The sequence below is a fragment of the Lynx rufus genome, unplaced genomic scaffold (assembly GCF_022079265.1).
Source record: "Lynx rufus isolate CCGP_SWC_20201006 ecotype Redwood Valley unplaced genomic scaffold, mLynRuf1.p SCAF_4, whole genome shotgun sequence".
NCBI lineage: Eukaryota > Metazoa > Chordata > Mammalia > Carnivora > Felidae > Lynx > Lynx rufus.
The window spans coordinates 33,192,142-33,211,307 of NW_025814856.1; the positions used below are offsets into that span (position 1 = coordinate 33,192,142).

Here is a 19,166-nt window from a genome sequence, read left to right on the forward strand (position 1 = left end):
CGCCTTGCCGCCCTTCCTACCCTCTTCCGTGGGCCTCTCGTCTGCACTTGGCTCCGGAGACTCCGTTCTGCTAGTCCTCTGGCGGTTTTCTGGGTTATTTAGGCAGGTGTAGGTGGAATCTAAGTGATCAGTAGGATGCGTGGTAAGCCCAGCGTCCTCCTACGCTGCCATCTTGCCAGGATCCTCTCAGGTGAACCAGTTCAGAACAGAACTTTTGGCTTTCATTCTGCTTGTCTCTAGCTGGTCTTCCTGTGTTGACCCCCTCTCAGTAAATGGCACAAGTATCTGCTGCTAGCTAAAGTAGAAAGCTGGGAGTTACTCCATAGTTCTCCGTTCCTCCCATCCCGATAACACAGCCCGTCATCAAGTCCACTGCTCTCATTGAGGCCTTGGACTCGCCTTTTGTCTCATTTGGCATTTTGGCTCCTCAGAAGGTCCCCCTGATTCCATTCTTGCTTCTCTAAAATGTGTTCTTTTCACAGCAGCCAGGGTGATCTTTTAAAGAAATCAATCAAGTCATACCACTGTCCCTTAAACCCATCGGTGGCATCTCTTTGAAAGAAGAATAAGATGTAGAGTTTAAGCTATGGCTGACACTGTTCCTGTGTCCTCTGGCCCCCTCCTGTGTCACCCACCTCCTGCCACCCACCCACTAACCACACTGCAGCCACAGTGTCTCCACTTACTGCTGGCCTTCCTTCGGTTCTTTGTGGGCTGCTCACCTGGGGTGTTGCTTAACCCAGGACCCTTACGTTTGTTGTGCCCTCTGCCATAAACGCTCTTCTAACATCGTCACTGAGCACTACTCAGTAGTAGTGAGCCTGCTGCATGTCAGGAACTTCTCGGCTTGGGGATAGCATGGTAAAGAGGACAGATGACAGTCCCTCTTCCTCACTGAGCTTCCATTCTAGGTCTTTCCCTAGGCTTTTCTCCTGGCCAGCTCCTTCTCCTTCCCCAGGCCTTAGGCCATATGTCACCAGAGAGAGGACTTCCCTTTCCACCCCTCTTTGGAGGAAGACCTTCTCATCTTCCCTCCTCAGGAACCATAGCCCCTGTTTATTCCCTTCCTAGCACTTCAATAAAATTTGTTCAGTTAGGACCTTGTATCACCTGAATACTTAAAAAACATATCTGTTGTGTGTTGAGCAGATACTATGTGCCAGGCACTGGGCTAAGTAAGCACTACACGTTCATTAGCATCTGATTCACATCACCCACAACCTGGGGTGGGAGGCCTTGTTGTCTGCATTAAGACAAGGAAAGGGGCTCAGAGAGGTTGTCTTCATCTGTAATCCAAGCCTCAGTTTCCTGTCCAGTACCCTTTTACTGTGTTAACATTGTTAATGATAGTAACTGTAGTAACACCATAATACCCAACATTTCTCTAAGTTACAATGCACCAGGAGCCATGATAACAACTTTCCACGGATTATCTCCTATTCAAATTGCATTGATTCCTTAACTTGATAGTATAAAGATTAAAAACACTGGCTGGCATATTTCTTAGATAGACTCTCCCAAGCATCTGTGGTTCTCCTGTCCTTGGGCAGGGATTCAACAGTGTTCGCTTCAGAAGTCAGCCCTGTGACCGGCCAAGGGTGAGCACAGGTAGTTTATGGTAATGAGAAAAGCCAGACCACATTTTTCTGTGTGTTTGTGTTTAATTTCTTGTAGTTCTTCGCTTATTGGAGGAAGGAATTTTGTCTTCTGATTGTTTATATATATGTTTATGTTGTTAATAGTTCTTTTACACAGCAGGTGTCTGTAACGATTTACTAATTGAAGTTTGGCATTCTTTCTTTTTCAAATTCAGTGCAGAGTTGGATAATATATATATTAACTGTTTCATTTATAATGAGTTTCTTTTAGAAGTATGTCCACCACTATAGCATACGGGTTTACTCTTACTGAGCTTTAGGTCAACAATAAGCATATTTTGGAAGGATATGATAAAATTCCCTGTAAGAATGTCACATTTTTTGTATTAACTGAATATTTAACAGAAGTAGCAGTGTAGTTTAGAGGATTGTTAAGAATGTGGTCTGGTCTAAACAGGCTTCTAGCCACAAGGTGTTACAAAGTTGCAAAGCACTAACTAGAAGAAATGCAAGCTTTAAGTTCAGATGCAACTGTTGAAGTAAAATGAAAATAAAATAATTTTGGTTATGTAAGACTGTGACACCATGCTGATGATTTTGTAAGCTGAAATCTTAGCTTTGTATTAGAAATCTGGTCAGGGGATTATTCTTTGAGTTATAGTACAATGTATAAAGTCGTCACTTAGATTTTTGATGGTATACTTCAAGTGTTTTTAGAAGTTAGTACTTTAGAAAAACCTGGTTTTATTCAAGTGGAAGAGTAAATAACTTGTTTATTCTTGATTCTTATTTTGATAACACTTAAAATGTCTATCACCATATTCCAACCCACGACAAAATTCTACACCTTTTAACAATCTGAGTAATGGTTTAGGGGAGCCTGGGTGGCTCATTCGGTTAAGTGTGCAACTTTGGCTGAGGTCATGATCTCCCAGTTCGTGAGTTTGAGCCCCATGTCAGGTTCTGTGCTGACAGCTCAGAGCCTGGAGCCTGCTTCAGATTGTGTTTCCCTCTCTCTGTGCCCCTACCCCGCTCCGGCTCTGTCTCTGTCTCTGTCTCTCTCTGTCTCTCTCTCTCAAAAATAAACATTTAAAAAATTTAAAAAAATAATAGTAGTTTAGAAGATGCTCAGTGCTCATTGTCCTCATGTACACACTTTCATTTCTAGTGTCGTAATGGACATGTTTGGTCAAAACATAGATTGCTAATAAAGGCATGCTAAAGATTGAGAAGGGAAGGATAACAGATTTTGCTCTGTTTTACGTGTGTGTGTGTGTGTGTGTGATTTTTGCTACAAGCTTAGGGTAAGCTTGTACCCTAAATTAAATATATCATTGTGGAAGAAAACACCTGAAAATAAGACCAAAGTATTTGTTGTATGTCCAGACCACCAGTTGAGTCAGAATGTAAGCAGCTGATAAGGATTTTAGCAAAATCGCAGAATGAAGCAGGCATCTTTGAACAATTCAAAAACTACAAGAACATCTGAATTCTTAATTTGCATCCTGGAAGATAAGAGACACTTTGTGCAAAAAAAAAAAAAAAAAAAATCTTAGTGCCCTTTCATTAAATTTATAAAGTAATAGGTGACATTTTGTTGTTTCTAGGGCCACTCAGGTAGAGGGAGAGAGAGAGATCCTGTAATATGGGAGTTAGGAAAATAAAAACTTCCTCCTACTTTTAGGTGGGATTCCGTTTGTAAGCAAAATGTTTTGTAAGTTGTTGTTTTGTGTGGTTTGGCCAAGGCAGAGAGTGAAAAAGAGATGTTCAGGAACACTAAGTAGGGTGGAGGACTGGCCTCTTTAGCAGGGGCCCTGAGACGGTAGCTGGCAAGGTCGTGGCTTCTGGAGCTCTGACTTCCTCCCCCAGCCCTCCTGTGACCTGGGCACCCAGCTGCCCATCCATGGTAGCTACAGCGAGAGGCCACAGTGATGACGACACCATGCAGTTCCGTTCCTGAAGGTCAGATTTAAGCCTGCCTCATCAGTGCAACATCTTAGAGGGTAGGGGGTTAGGGTCCTTGGTCAAAAACAGTAAAAACCACGGCAGGATTCTTCCTTTGTCTTCTTTCTTTTTTACATTTATCTCCTCCCTGGGCAAGTTAGTGACTGTAAGGAGATAAAGAGAATCAGTCCCTTAGAAGATGACTATGTTGAGTCACGTTGCCTTTTTTGCTGAGACAAAGTGTGAGAAAAGAGGCGAGTTGACCATGCTTTAGTTTCATCAGATTATCACACATAGTACTTTAAAAATGCCTAGGGGCATGCATCCGGCTTCTGTTCAGGTCCTGATCTTGCAGTTTTGTGAGCCCGAGCCCCACATGGAGCTGTGTGCCGACAGCTCGGAGCTTGGAGCCTGCTTCAGATTCTGTGTCTCCCTCTCTCTCTCTACCTGCCCTCTCTCCCTGCTCATGATCTGTCTCTGTCTCTCATAAATAAACATTAAAAAAAAATTTTTTGGGGGCGCCTGGGTGGCGCAGTCGGTTAAGCGTCCGACTTCAGCCAGGTCACGATCTCGCGGTCCGTGGGTTCGAGCCCCGCGTCGGGCTCTGGGCTGATGGCTCAGAGCCTGGAGCCTGTTTCCGATGCTGTGTCTCCCTCTCTCTCTGCCCCTCCCCCCTTCATGCTCTGTCTCTCTCTGTCCCAAAAATAAATAAACGTTGAGAAAAAAAAAAATTTAAAAAAAAAATTTTTTTTTAAATGCCTATAATGATTCCAGTTTCTTGGGAGTTTATATACCTTGCCAGTAGTTGACTTCAGAGGACCCATGTCTAGGTTCACATGAAGCCTCCTTTGAAAAATGAGAAAAAAGGAGGGAGCTTTGTTTTTGTTTTTTAAATTTGCTCTCTGGTTATTTGCGAGCATTTTTGGTGTTTGTTTAGTCTGTCTGGCTTCAGTATGCACTGGGATGACGTTGCTGCCGCTCCGGTGTCTCTCTCGGCGGCCGTGCCCCGTTGATCAGAGCCCTGAGTCCAGCTGACCCTAAACAGAACCTTTGACCCACATAACAGCTCGCCGGAAAGCCTTGTCCACCTCCGTCAATTGGGAGTCCTGGAGGTGGAAACTGTTTGCCGTTCCCGGTCTATGTGGTTCTCTGCTGGGCCAAGAATGAAAACTTGGGATTGTGATGTTTGGCCAGTTCTTGTCTTCCCCTGCTCTTTACACAGAGGTGAGGTTATCAAACACTAGGTTGTCGCTTTTCATCTAGGGAGCAGGCATTTGCCAGCCTTCTGTAAGGAACAGGGCAGGGCCTGTGGGGAAAGCAGTGAGGTCTCTCTCCTAGAGAGTTAGGGGTGAGATGAGACTGCTCATGAAGGTCAGTGAAAACAGTGACTCCTTACTGTGTATATTTTTCTGGTGCTGTTGAGGAAGGAGGTTTGCCAGTATATTTGTTTCCAGCTACATGGGGCTTAGCAGTGCAGTCCCTCCGTTCTTTCATTTCACCCATAAAAATCTTTCAAAAATATTGTTCCTTAAATATAGTAAGCCAGGTGTGCGTTTGCAGGCAGAATTATTAAAAATAATCATACCTGTTTTTGTTGACTCCCAGTCAATATCATGAGCATGAGTTACCGTAATTTGTTTTATTTTAACTGTTACTCAGTGATATGTCTAGATATTGTTAACAGAACAGGACCCCTTTTCCCTACCCAAAACTGACAAGACATCCAGAGCCAGAAAACTCCGAGAGCACCCAATCAGAAGAAATGCCTCTCTAGTAAAACTTAGCCGCTAATACTTTTTAACTATAAAACCTCAATATTACTAAGCAACTCAGCATTTGAGCCCATCTTGATTTTGCTCAAGAATAATAAATGAGTTATTTATTACCTTTAATTACCAACACAGTCATTCATTAAAGACTTTGTTACAGATTCTTTGTATCTTCACCACCTTAACTTGTCTAGAAGTCAAGTATCTCAGTATCCCAACGAACCAAATAACAGTTTCACCAAAAACGAGTTAACATACCAGCCCACACAAAGTTGGTGCTTTGACACATCTGTGAATTGTTTCCATGCAGCCGCCATTATAGCTATAATTAACCTGTGTATTATAAATGATTCCTAATCATCAGTTAGGTACATCCACCTTCAGTTAGGAAAACTACTGTAGCCATTTGATGATGTTGCCAGAGCCATAGTATGGCAGAAGTGAGAGCTTGACTGTGGTCTCAATTGTATTTAGTAATGTTTTCGGTTTAAAACTTTGCTTTGGAGATCTCTTTCGAAGACATGTTGGTATATGACTACTTACAGAGAGATGATTCATTTAATTGGATAATAACAGGGTGCCTGGGTGGCTCAGTCAGTTGAGCATCCGACTTCGGCTCAGGTCATGATCTCCCAGTTTGTGGGTTTGAGCCCCGCATCAGGCTCTGTGCTGACAGCTCAGAGCCTGGAGCCTGCTTCAGCTTCTGTGTCTCCTTCTCTCTCTCTGCCCCTCCCCCGCTCATGCCCTGTCTCTCAAAAATAAATAAATGTTAAAAAAATTTTAATTGGATAATAACATTTTGAGCAGCTGTTGCTTTGTTTTTTAAAGTGTATGTTCCACAGTGGCCCTATCAGCTACAGTCTGGAGAGCGTTAGCGCATCTCTACTGTCGCCACAACATTCTGGTGGTGGACTCACAACACTAAGGCCTGCACAGAGGATTGTCTTTTGTTTCGTCTAAATAAATTGTCACCTGAGGTTATTAATGTGGACTCAAGGAGATAATCCTGTACGCGTGCCTATCCTTGTACCCCCAAAAGCATTGGCAAAGTTTCATAAGCCTGCAGTACTGGAAGCTGCGTAACTACTTTCGAGTATGACAGCTGAGGTCCCAAACTGGGAGTTTTCCTGCACTAAAGCCAGAACACTTTTTTCGATTTGTTACTCATTTATAGGACAATAGTGTACATTCGGGTGGGTCTTTTGAAGTGAAAAACAAAGCCTTCTCTTCATGCTTCATGCTATTATGCTCTAATAGAAAACACCTGACCCAGGCCTGCCCTCCTAGCCGTTTAATAGCACTGAACTTGGTGTTTGCTTTCTATCCTTTGAATGAATACTCACGCTAGTAGCTGTTACTCTGGGGTTAGTGACGGGGGGGGGGGGGGGGTGGGGGTGGGGGGGGTGGGGAATGCTTGGGAAAGCCAAATTACGTCATGCTGCTCTTCCTGTCATAGGCCTTGAGCCGTGAGTGAAGAATTGCTTGGGAAAGTAAGATGACCTACTTGTTTTCTTGTGCTACCAATAGGTATTCAGGATTCCTCGTGATATCCTAATGGATGATAGAAATAATGTTAATTTTAAAAAAGCTCATGTTAGGGGCGCCTGGGTGGCTCAGTCGGTTAAGCCTCTGACTTCAGCTCAGGTCATGATTTCACAGTTAGTGAGTTCGAGCCCCGCATCAGGCTCTGTGGTGACCGCTCAGAGCCTGGATCCTGCTTCGGATTCTGTCTCCCTCTCTCTCTGCTCCTCCCCTGCTCGTTCGTTCTCTCTCTCTCTCTCTCTCTCTCTCTCTCCCCTTCAAAAATAAAAAAATAAAATAATAAAAAATAAAAAAGCTCATGTTAAAAATGGCATATCTTTATAAACAGTATGAATGATGAAATTCGAAGTCTGTATGTGAGTAGTATTGTACCTACTTTAATCTCCTGTATTTCGTTGTACTATAGTCATTTAAGATGTCAACATTAGGGGAAGCTGGGTGAACGGTATATGGGAACCATATTATTTTTGCAACTTTTCTGTAAGGGTAAAATTTCTTCGAAGTGAAGTATCTAAGCTCTTGGAAATATTTTGTAATCAAGCTATGTTATGGAAACTTAAGAAAAGTTATAGACACTAAGCTGTGAACCAGACTCCAGGCAGCTGTGAGGAAAATAGTGAGCAAAGGAGATGTTTTGCTCTTATGTAGAATCTTGTAGTTCTGCCATGAACATGCCTACCTGTTGTCACTTACCTTCCTAATCAGGAAACAACCATGTAAGCAACATTAAGAGTAATTTCTGCCTGTCTCATTACTTCCACTTGAAATTTCTCATTGACCTGAAATGGTAACAAATATGCATGGGTTCATCTGAAGATTTCAGTTTTTATTTGAAAAAGAAACAGGACATTGAATTGGGATAAATAAGCCAATATTAGGTAAAGGATGCCATCTGCTTTTTTAGTTTTACTTATTTTCGTACGCATCCTCTATCATAGGAGTGAGATTCCCAATACTATGGTTTTTCACATTTGGGCTCACTTTCTGCCCTCATGCCTACACTCCCTAGTCATTTATCTGCCTGCACGGTAACCATTAGACCTCCATGGAGATGGAAGTACTTACTTAGGTTGAAAAATTATGGCAATTTAAATGTTTTGGTGTTCAGATAGGTCCTTAAAAAAAATCCTCCATTACAAACCCACATTATTTGAACAACTTGTACAGACATCACAATATTTTAATAACTTACATATTGTAATGTATTAGAAGGTGAGCTGTGTATGGTAGTGAGGAATCTTACAATGATGCATATATATTATCTTGTCTACAAGACACATGGCTTTGCGGGGAGCCACCAACCAGCTTCAGCTGTCTTGCTTACTGTCTCTCTGACCTTTGGCCAATTCCTTACAGTCATTTAGCGCCGCCCCCATACCTGTGTTTGCAGATCATAACATTTTCTAAAACTAAATAATATAAAATCTTTAGCATAGCTCCTGGAACATGCTAGGTGCTCAGCAAGTGGCAACTACTCTTGTCACCAGTAATCATTCCTACTGTTGCCTGCACTGTTTTTATTCCATTTTCCAGTCTACTCAAATTATTGAGAAGTCACTAGCAATAATATTTACGTTTCCACTGACTAACCTTTCCTGTCTTCCCAGCCAGTTTTTTGTGGATCTCAACCTTGTCGTCCCTGCACATGATGAACAAATTTGTCATTTCACAGTACTTTGGTAATTCATATGCAGTACTTTCTACCAGTCAGGTTTTTGTTGTTACTAGTGGTGGTGGTGCTTAGGAATTTTAAAGTAGTTCCCAAGTGAAACATTTGTACATAAATTGATCTTTTTAGCTTGGTCTCAGTATTTTCCAAAGTTTTGTTGTTGTTTTTTTTTTTCTTTTGAGACAATTCCTCATGAAAAAAAAATGCACTCCTCTTATGTAAAGCAAGTTGTTTTGGGCAGTGACAGAGTTTGTTCATTCGCTTGGGTGTTTGAATAGCATTCGGAAAAAATTATGGTCTGTATGTGGAAGTAAGGTGTCTTACAAATACCCTTCTGTTGTCCAGACAGCTCTAACTTGCAGGTTCAAGGCCTCTTCTTTCTATTCTGTACCAGAATGTCTCACCCGTTCCAGTTCTGCTGTTGTCTGTTTAAACGTTGGCTAGTTACTTAACTTCTCTGAGCCTCAACTTCCTTGTCTGTAAAATGAGGATAAAAAGGCACATCCCTCAGAAGAGTTGGAGTTAACGAGAGTTCATGTATGTAAAGTTCTCAGTGCGTGGAGCGTAAACAAGTTCCATGCAAGTGTTTGTAATTGTTCTTTCTGTCCTGTTCTGTGTCTGCCACTGAAACTTCTCACTGGATTCTAAACCCTCTGGTTCTAGAGACTTTTTTTTTTCAAATACAAAATGATTTCTTTATATGTTCTTAGACTAAATTATTCTGGCCAGGTGATAATGGAAAATTATGCTTATCTGTGGAGATTCTATTTTTAAATTGTGTCTTCAGCCATCTGAGTCTATTTTGGGCAAGTGCCCCCCCTCCCCCCCCGCTGCCCCAACACAATTTTTTTTCCTCCTAGATTAGAGCAGGCACTTCTGTGAAGCCTTCTCCATCACCTGCCTTCTCTCTCTTAGAACCCTTTTCTGCCCACACCGTGCCCCTGTCAAATATTAGACCTAGGGACCACTCTTCTGTTTTCCTTTGAAAAAAGTGCCTGATAGCCAGTAGCTACTCCGTAAATGTTGAATTTATGAATTACATAACATTTTTGGTTTTTTTCCTTCTTCTGTATGACCTGTAATTCACATCTTATTATTTGTCCTTTATTACTGGTTATAAAGTCAGCATTATTAGTGTATTTTCAGTTTGTTTGGAGTAAACTTCTGCTCTTTGGAGCTCTTGAAGATACCAGTAGATTAATTGAGGATGACCTTCAGTCATCACTAAAGTCCAGTTTATGTTTAATTTTCCTGTTCTAAAAAGTCAGCAAATTAAGTCATGGTGTTAAAACTGGCTTTTGCCTGATAAAATGCTCATTCTTCCACCTCTACAGTAAAAAGATAATAGGGGTGCCTGGCTGGCTCAGTCGGTTAAGCGTCTGACTTCAGCTCAGGTCATGATCTCGCAGTTTGTGAGGTCAAGCCCTGTGTCGGGCTGTGTGCTGACAGCTCAGAGCCTGGAGCCTGCTTTGGATTCTGTTGTCTCTCTCTCTCTCTGCCCCTCCCCTGCTCACGGTCTGTCTCTGTCTCAAAAATAAGTGAACATTAGAAATGAAAAAAAAAAAAGATAATGTTCTTTTTTGGTTTCTTCTGGTGCCACCAGTGCTTGTATGAATTATGGAGAAAATAATGCTTTCCACAGAAGCACAGAGATATTCGCAAACATTAAAGCATGTACTAGAAAAGTACCAAGTACTACACTCAGTGGCAAGGCTATCTTCAGAAAGCTACGTGTGATAAAATATTTTTTAGCTTCTCTGTTTCCATCAGAAGTTTACAAAAATGTATTTGGCTGCTGTGCCCTTAGGCTAGTGAATTTAATAAATACACTTTTTAAGTAATCATTCTCATTAAGCAGAAGGAAATGTTGGGAGCCCTCCGATACCACACGTTGTTATATATTTAATTAAGTAATTTGCATACTTAAGCATGTGACTTAAAAGTTGTTAGCTGATTTCAGACTATATTACAAAGCTATAGTAATTAAAACAACAAGATATTGGCATAAAACCTGTGTGTGTGTGTGTGTGTGTGTGTGTGTGTGTGTGTGTGTGTGTGTGTGTAATTTATGACAAAGAAGGCAAGAATATACAATGGGGCAAGGACAGTGTCTTCAATAAATGGTGCTGGGAAAACTGGTTAGCCACATGCACAGGAATGAAACTGGACCACTTTCTTAAATCATACCCAAAAATGAACTCAAAATGGATTAAGGACTTGAACATAAGTCCTGAAACCATAAGACTCCTAGAAGAAAATGTAAGCTCCTTTGACATAGATCTTGGCAGTGGTTTTTTGAATCTGACCCCAAAAGCAAAAGCAATAAAGGCAAATGTAAACAAGCGGGATTACATCAAACTAAAAAGATTCTGCAAGCAGAGGACATAGGCAACCTACTGAATAGGAGAAATTATTTGCAAATCATATCTGTTAAGGGGCTAGTATCAAAATACATAAACAATTCATAAAGCTCAACAGCAAACAAACCATTTGATTTAAAAATGGGTGAAAGATCTGAATAGACATTTTTCCAAAGAAGACATACATGACCAACAGGTACACGAAAAGGTGTTCAGCATCACTAATACTAATCTTCATGGAAATGAAAGAACCACAATGAGATATCACCTTACACCTGTCAGAGTGGCTGTCATCAAAAAGATAAGAAATAACAAGTGTTGGCAAGGATGTGGAAAAAAGGGAGCCCTTGTGCACTGTTGTTGGGAACGTAAATTGGTGCAGCTCCTGTAGAAAACTGTATGGAGATGTCTCAAAAAAATAAAAATAGAACTGCCATGTCATCCAGCAATCCCACTTCTGGGTACTTACATTAAGGAAGTAAAAACACCAACTTGAAAAGATACCTACATCCCTGTGTTCAGTGCAGCATTGTTTATTATAGTAAAGATAGGAAACACTCTAAGCATCCACTGACAGGTGAATGGATAAAGAAATTAGGATATACATACACACAATGGAGTATCATTCAGCCATCAAAAAGTATGAAATCTTGCAATTTGTGACAGCATGTATGGACCTTCAGGGAAGTATGCTAAGCGAAATAAATATGAGAAAGACAAATACTGCATGATCTCTCTCTCTCTTTTTAATGTTTATTTTTGAGAGAGAGAGAGAGTGTGAGCAGGGGAGGGGCAGAGAGAAAGGGAGAGACAGAATCTGAAGCAGGCTCCAGGCTCTGAGCTGTCCACAGAGACCCCAATGTGGGGCTTGAATTCACGAACTGTGAGATCATGACCTCAGCCAAAGTCAGATGCATAAGTGACTGAGCCACCCAGGCATCCTTGTATGTATGATCTCTTTCATGTGGAGTCTAAAAAACATATATATATTCATAGGTATGGTGAACAGCTGGATGGTTGGTAGGGGTGGGGGATTACTGAATGAAAGGGATCCAGAGCATAAAAGAAAAAGCATAAATCACACATAAAAATTGTTGAAATTGACCAAATAGGGCCATATATGTCTTTATTTATTTATATGGCATCTTCCCCATTTCTGTAGCAGCCTTCTCAATATTCTAGATATAACATCACTGGGGAAATATTGAGAGTAGGAAATTAGTACCAACTTTGGTGTTTTTCTTTCAATTGTGATATATTTGATTGTCTCTAAAAATGTCATGCCACCATCACTTGGTCATTTATATTATTCTAATTATTTTAATAAATATATTCAAGAAATCTTTCTTCTAATATTTGTCATCATTACTGAATTGCATACCAGTAGGTTAGAGTTCCTACCCAGTGCATTAAGGCAAGAAAAAGAAATAGAAGGCAGTAATCCATATTGGAAAGAAGAAGTGAAATTATGTTTATTCACAGATGATACAATAATGGATGTAGAAAATTTGAGGAAATCTACAGAGAAGCTATTAGAATGGATAAATTTAGCAAGGTGGCAGTATACAAAATCACTACATAAAAATCAATTATATTTCTACATTTTAGCAGCAATCAGAAGCTGAAGTTCCTAAGGCAGTACCATTTACAAGAGTGTCAAAATATTAAATACTTACGGATACTTGGGGATAAACCTCAAAATACAAGTCCAAAACATATACACTGAAAATTATAAAAACACTTTTGAGAGAAAATAATGGAGACGTAAGTAAATGGAGAGATATGCCATAAATATTTATGGGTCAGAAACTCACTTTTACCAATACCTCCATTCTCCAAAATGATCTGTATATTTAATGCAATTCAGGTCCAAATCTCAGCAGACTGTTTTGTAGAAATTGATAAGCTGATTCTCAAATTCATATGGAAATGTAAAGAACCTGGAATAATAAGAACAATTTTGAAAAAGAACAATACTGGAGAGTATTCCATGATCTCAAGATTTACTGAACACCTGTAGTAGTAAAGGTAGTATCCAGTTGGTGTTAAAATAGATCTATAGATTGGAGCAGAATACAGTCTAGAAGTAGACTCACACATAAATGGACAACAGATTTTTGAAAAAAGTGGGAAATTAGTTAATTGGAGAAAGGGTAGTCTTCTTGCTGGAACAATTAAATACTCATAGGTTAAAAACATAACAAAGGAACCTCAATCCTTACCTTGCAGCATACATAAAAACTAACTCAAAATGAATGGTAGCTCTAAAAGTAAAACCTAAAGACCAAACATTTCTAGGAGAAAACATAGGTGAAGTATCTTTGTGGCCTGAGTTAGACAAAGATTTCTTGTATGTGTCACCAAAGCGTGATCTAGGTCTAGGAGAAAATATTTGCAAATGACTTTTATCTGGAATGCATAAAGAACTCTCAAAACTCAGTAATTAAAAAACCCAGACGATTCACTGAAAATGTGCAAAACATTTGAACAGACACTTCACGAAAGGAGATTGAGGGGTGGCATAAATGTACATGAAAAGAAGCTCAACATCATTAGTCATTGGGAAAATATGAATTAAGACTACAGTGACATACTTCTACACACCTATTAGAATGGTTAAAATTTTAAAGTACTAGTAATACTGTGGGTAAGGATGTGGAGAAATTGGAACTGGTCAGAATGTAAAATGCTACAAGCAACTTGGAAAGTGATTTTCTAGTTTCTTAGCATGTTAAACGTATTCTTAGAATGAGATCCATCTATTGTACCCCTAAGTATTTCCCCAGGAGAAATGAAGGCATGTGTCTGTATAGAGCCATACATATAAATGTATGGCTTTTATTTTAGCCATCATAATGGCTTTATTTATAATAGCTAACAGTTGCAAAAATCCCAAATGTGCCTCAGTAAGCAGAAACCTATTGTAGCTATATAATGCAATATTATTTAGGAGTTAAACAGGAACGAAGTATTGATGTACACAATAACATGGATGAATCTTACAAAAATTCTGAAGATAAGAATCCAGGTTAAAAAAAAATGAATGTCCAATTACCTTTACATAAAATTCTAGAAAAAGCAAACTAATCTAGAACGACATCACATTGTGTAGGGGGGTGGCGAGGAAAGTCAGGAAAGAGGAATGGCAGAGAAAGCTTTTGGGGGTGATGGACATATTCACTATCTAATTATGGCAGTGTGTGTGTGCGCACATGTGTGTGTCAGAGAAAGAAAACAAGTTGCATACTGTAAATATGTGTAGCTTGTTGGATACCTACTTAAAACTCAGTAAAGTAAAACAAAAGCAGAAAGAACAGAATGCAGGCTGTGCTGTTAGAAAGCCTAATAAGTAAAAGGCGGGTAGTAAGTAACAGGGCCCAACTGTTAAGGTTGTTGTGAGGAGTATTAACACATGTTCAGAGACGAGACCAGTGCCTGATTCATCCAATGTGTGTTCTCCATCCGATGTGACTGCATCTTGTCTCTACTGGATCAGCAGCTCTTGGTGAGCAAGGCACCATGTCTCTGCCATCATTTTGCCTAGTTGGAAACTTGGAATGAGTGTTTATTTGTATAATCTTCAATTTATTTCATGAAAAGTGCAAAAAATGTTTTGATGAATTTAAAATCCCTGCATAAGTAACAGAATTCACATCCTGCAGACATGGGCAGTATGGATAAAGACTGAGAGAAAAACCCAGAGGAATATGGCAGACAGACACTGCTGTGGACTCATTTGTGAATTATGTTATTTATATGTTGAGAATCAGAGGGGAAATATTTAAAATGTTACCTTGTCTTAGAGATCTATCTTTATTTTTATTTGTACTCGTATACACAAATGTGTGTAGATCATGCACATTTCCTGAAAATTGTTTCCTTTGAGCACTCAAGTGTAGCTGTCACCCTTTTTCTTTGACTTTTTTTTTTTTTTTTAGAATGCAGTTAAGTCCTTGGGAAAATCGCTTATGTCATCAGTAAGGAATGTCACCAAAATAGCTTCTCACTTAAGTTCCCATCCCCAGAGCTAACCCACGGGAGGGTCCGATAAATTCAAATATTTAATAACTTGTCTTTTTCTTTCTCCTTAAACACAGGCCCTCTGGTCCTGGAGGCAGGATCACGTGGTGGATTGTTGGCAGTCAGCAGTCTGTGGAGCTTTTGCAGGTGCAAGGGATTATATTATACTGGGAAAGACCAAAGGGGGGAGAAAAATGTGAAAATATTAACTATGCAAAAACAGCATTCTTTAGAAATTCCAGATTGTTTAGATGAAGAGAGTTCCACTAGTTGTTTGAGAAAAGAGAGTGACTTCGGGGGCGGGGTGGAAACAAACCCTGCTAAAAAGGTGTCTGCTTGAAAGACAACCAATTTGTTTTCGACAAATTTTTCTTTCTCTTTTTATCTTTATTAAAGCCTTCACTCAGGCCCTTGGATTATCTCAAAGATGATTTATAAAGTCCTCTCTGGGAAGAGACTTGCCGTGGGTGCGGGGCTAAGTGTGCAGCTGTCTGCCTTGAGCAGTGCTTTGGGGGTTTCAGTGATTCCTGCAGAAGGCAATGATTCACGGTTCGTGTGACATGTTTGACAGCACCACAGATTAACTAGTGTCAGGAGGGCCGAGGCTGCTCAGCAAACTTACCGAAGGCTCAACTGCTCTGTGGAGAAAATACGGAGATCTAAACATCTGGCCGTTTTCCAGGCATTAAACCAAGAGCAAAGTGACAGTGTGCAATAATAGTGTGTTATCCATCACTAAGTCATGTGAATTTTCCAGTGAAGCTGTAATGAGGACTCGGGTGCTTTACACAATTGAAGAAGTGATAGGCTTAGCAGTCTAAGAGAGAAGTGCATCTTGCTGTTGCACATAAAGGTGAATTAGAATTACGGTTGAAATAAAGCAAAGTGGAGATGTGCCAGAAAACGTAAACTGCTAGTTTTGATGTGTAGCCAGTAAAGAGATAAGTAGTTTTAGGATGTCAGCTTTATTAGGAAATGATTCTTTTGCCATTTGTGTAATGGTTGTTGGATTGGGTTTTGGTTGTGGTGATTAGGAAAACAGAAAGCATGTATTTCATAGGATTCTTTATTAATAATTGGACCCATTTGACGTGTAGAATTGATAATCAAAAATAAGAATCTTACCTCTAGACATGAAACCGCCTCAAATGGATTATGATGGGTAATTGTTTCCACATGACCCTTCGTCATTAGCTGTGTTAAATGACTAGGTGGTCTTGATTCACTTTCCGGAGGTCAAGAGTCTTTACTCCCCAGTCCTTAAGTGAAATGTGTGGGGTTTTTTTTGACTCCCTCCAGGGGACAAAGTAAGCATTACGGAACTTTGGTCATCCTGGATAAGGAAGGGCACTTCTTAAATTTAGCGCTTCCATAAAACCTCCACGTGTTGAAGTAAGAAGGGTATATTCTCCGGTCCCATTTCCGAAGTAGCTCATTCAAAGATTTGCTTACAAATGCACTGTTTCTAGTAAGGAAATTTACATTCACTACAATGCCTTTTTCCAAATAATGCTTTGTAATGAGTGCTAAGCAGTTAGATTAGTCAGAAGTGGGGAGGGAAGAACTAGTTATCAGCCATCCACGGTGCGGTAGGATCCTTTCGGCCAGGCCCTTTCAGTTTGGGGGCTCCCCGGCGGAGTGTGGCCCAGCAGTCCTGTGCTCCGGTGACTGATGGACGCTTCATTGTGAAGCAGGGAAGGGACTTGGCCGGAGCAACATACCTGGTGTGGGCCAGCTTGCTGGACTTAAGAGAATTGTCAGGTCTCAGCTCTGCCCCCAGTTCCCTTCCTGTTACAGACGTGCCTCTCCTGGCCTTAGCGGGGGGGATTACGGCAGGGCTAGGTGAGATCACGTGGGTATTAGTACTTGTGATCTATGACACCGAGCTGATTGATGAGAGAGGTATTATTTCTACTGCAGTAGAAACACCCAATACCCAGAAAATGAAAAGCTGTCATCACATCGATTCGTATTCACCACTGCATTGAGAGAATAATATGTTGATAAGAGTTTCTATACATAATTATCTCTAATAGCATGTGGATTTAAAAACTCCTCCAATTCAGTTGCCTTATTTCTTCTGCTGAGGTTCTGTAAGTGAAGGAGTTTGTCAGGTTCTGCAAAAATCCACCGAGGGTAGATCCACGTGTGTTTCTTCCCAGATCCACGTGTGTTTCTTCCCAAAAATGAGTGTATTTTTGTTTATATCTCTTTGTTTTGAAATTTCAGTTGGTGTGCTGTGACAGATACAGTTACTATTTTAAAAACTTTGTGAAAGATAAACATCATTTAAAAAGTACCGTAACTTGTGAAGAAGCGATCCCCCGTAGGAGTCTGTTGTGACACGGTGCATTGCACACCACAGAGGAATGAATAATGCCTGGTCGCCCAGGGCCGCCCCTTGCAGGCCTGCGTGCTCAGACTCCCCAGCCTCACGTGGCCACAAAGGCAGTGATGTGAGACTTGCCCGTAAGTCAGAAATTAGATTACTCCTCCTTGGGCACGTTTCTGGTTTTAAACTGGTTAAATCATCACGGATGAACCACTCTGGCCCATGTTTGGCGCTCTTCTGTGCCCGTGCTTGTTGTATAAACTACTTGGCACAAATATCCAAAAATGTCCCTTGAGATTGGAGGTGTTGATGGCTTGTCATGCCAGAAATTCCCTTGGCTTGTGGTCAGGGGTTAAACGAGGGGAAAAAAAAGGACTTTGCCAACTTCCTCCCTTCAAGTTAACTTCTAAACATACAGCCATAATTCAGTCTAACTCATTATGACATTTGCTACTCTAGTGATACGTGTTTTGATAATCTAGTGTTCTTTGTTCAGTTTCTCATAATTAACATCTACTTACATTTTCTAAGAGAGAAGGAGTGAGACTGAAAGACAGGGTCGGAGGGAAGGAAAGAGAGAGCTTCCCATGGCTTGAAATCCCAGAATAGGGTGAAGGATTTGTCTGGGTAAGACATGGGAAGGCATGACGCCAGCTTTAAACAGAAACACCCTTCTGTTGTTGTCGAAGCCCTCCGTGTCTGGCCACTTGTTTGGAGAGCATATGCAAAGGAGGTGCGTGGACGTGCTGTTCTTGCTGTGAGCCTCATCAGGAGATGGGAGGCCGGCCGGGAAGGGACAGCGCATGGCGGCCCTGCGCAGTCCTGTCCCCACCACCGCTTTCACAGCTTGTTGTGAGGAAGGTGGCCCCTTTGTCCAGAGTGCTAAAGAATCTGCAGTTGTTCAAGGACACGCGACATGTGATTTCACTGTAAACGTCCCGTTTCCCCCGAACCTGGTGCCTGAAAGCAGTTAGCCCGACATCCTCTAAAAGTCTAACTCTAGTGGAGCCCGTACAAAATGGTTTCATGCGTGATGTGCTGCACCAAGTAATTATTTCCTGTCTAATATGTTAGCATATTCCTTGTATTTATTACCAGCAGTTTACAGTTCCCTTAAGTAAAATGTAGAAAATAACTACATTTTAACTAAAAGCATAGATCCCCAGTGCCCTCCCTGTTGTGACCCATCATTCCATTACACGATCTTCACAGGGCCTTCTTTCCAGCCTCATTAGAAATATTGTGAGGGCTGTGTATCACAGCAGTCGTTGACATTTGAAGACATTAAAATTGGTTTAATAATTTGCACAAAATACAGCTACCATCATGGCTGTAAAATTAGGAGCCATTTAAGCATATTGTTGGTTTTTGTCTTTGACTTCTCTTCGTATTACCTGTATCAAGCAGCAGTCTCTGAGAATATGTCACCAAGCACCCAAAGTCGAGGGGCAGGGACCTTCTCACAGCCAAGACGAGCTTGTCACACAGTACCTGAATTTACTAGAAGGCAAGGAGTTTTCAGTGTAAGTGACTCAGGAGAGCTTGAGTCGTCAGACAGGGGGCAGGCGAGGTCCTTGCCAACTTTTAGGTCTTTGAAGTTGGTTTAGGAAACTTTGTGAACATTTTCAAATAGGATAATGGTGTATGCACTTCAGAGTTTTAACACTCGGATGCGATTTAGTGTCTTACCACACGAGACTGATTACGTAGTGAAAGAGCCCTACTTGTGGAGCTGAGATGCACGTGCCTTTGAGTCCCAGCTCCATACTACTGTGTGGCCCTGAGCAAGCTGTCTGTAAAATGGGATAGTAAGACCCATGCAAATGAAACAGAATAATTAGTGGCCATACCTAGTACAGGCCCAGCATGCAATGGTACAGAGTAAGCACAAATATTGGCTCAGAGCTTCCCCTCCCTCCTCTCTTTCAGAGG

At 40.9% G+C, this 19,166-nt stretch overlaps 1 protein-coding gene across 4 annotated transcripts in view; it reads left to right on the forward strand.

Annotated features, from left to right (window-relative positions):
* The window catches only part of SLC25A26 (solute carrier family 25 member 26), a 139,317-nt gene that overhangs the window by 111,598 nt on the left and 8,553 nt on the right, over nt 1-19,166 (forward strand). For 2 of the 4 annotated variants that reach the window (XM_047096198.1, XM_047096197.1), the window contains one exon: nt 14,980-15,049. The exons of the other annotated variants lie outside the window; for them this stretch is intronic. In XM_047096198.1, the coding sequence (XP_046952154.1) occupies nt 14,980-15,049 (70 nt within the window). The remainder of the gene's footprint in view (nt 1-14,979; nt 15,050-19,166) is intronic. 4 annotated transcript variants of the gene reach the window in all.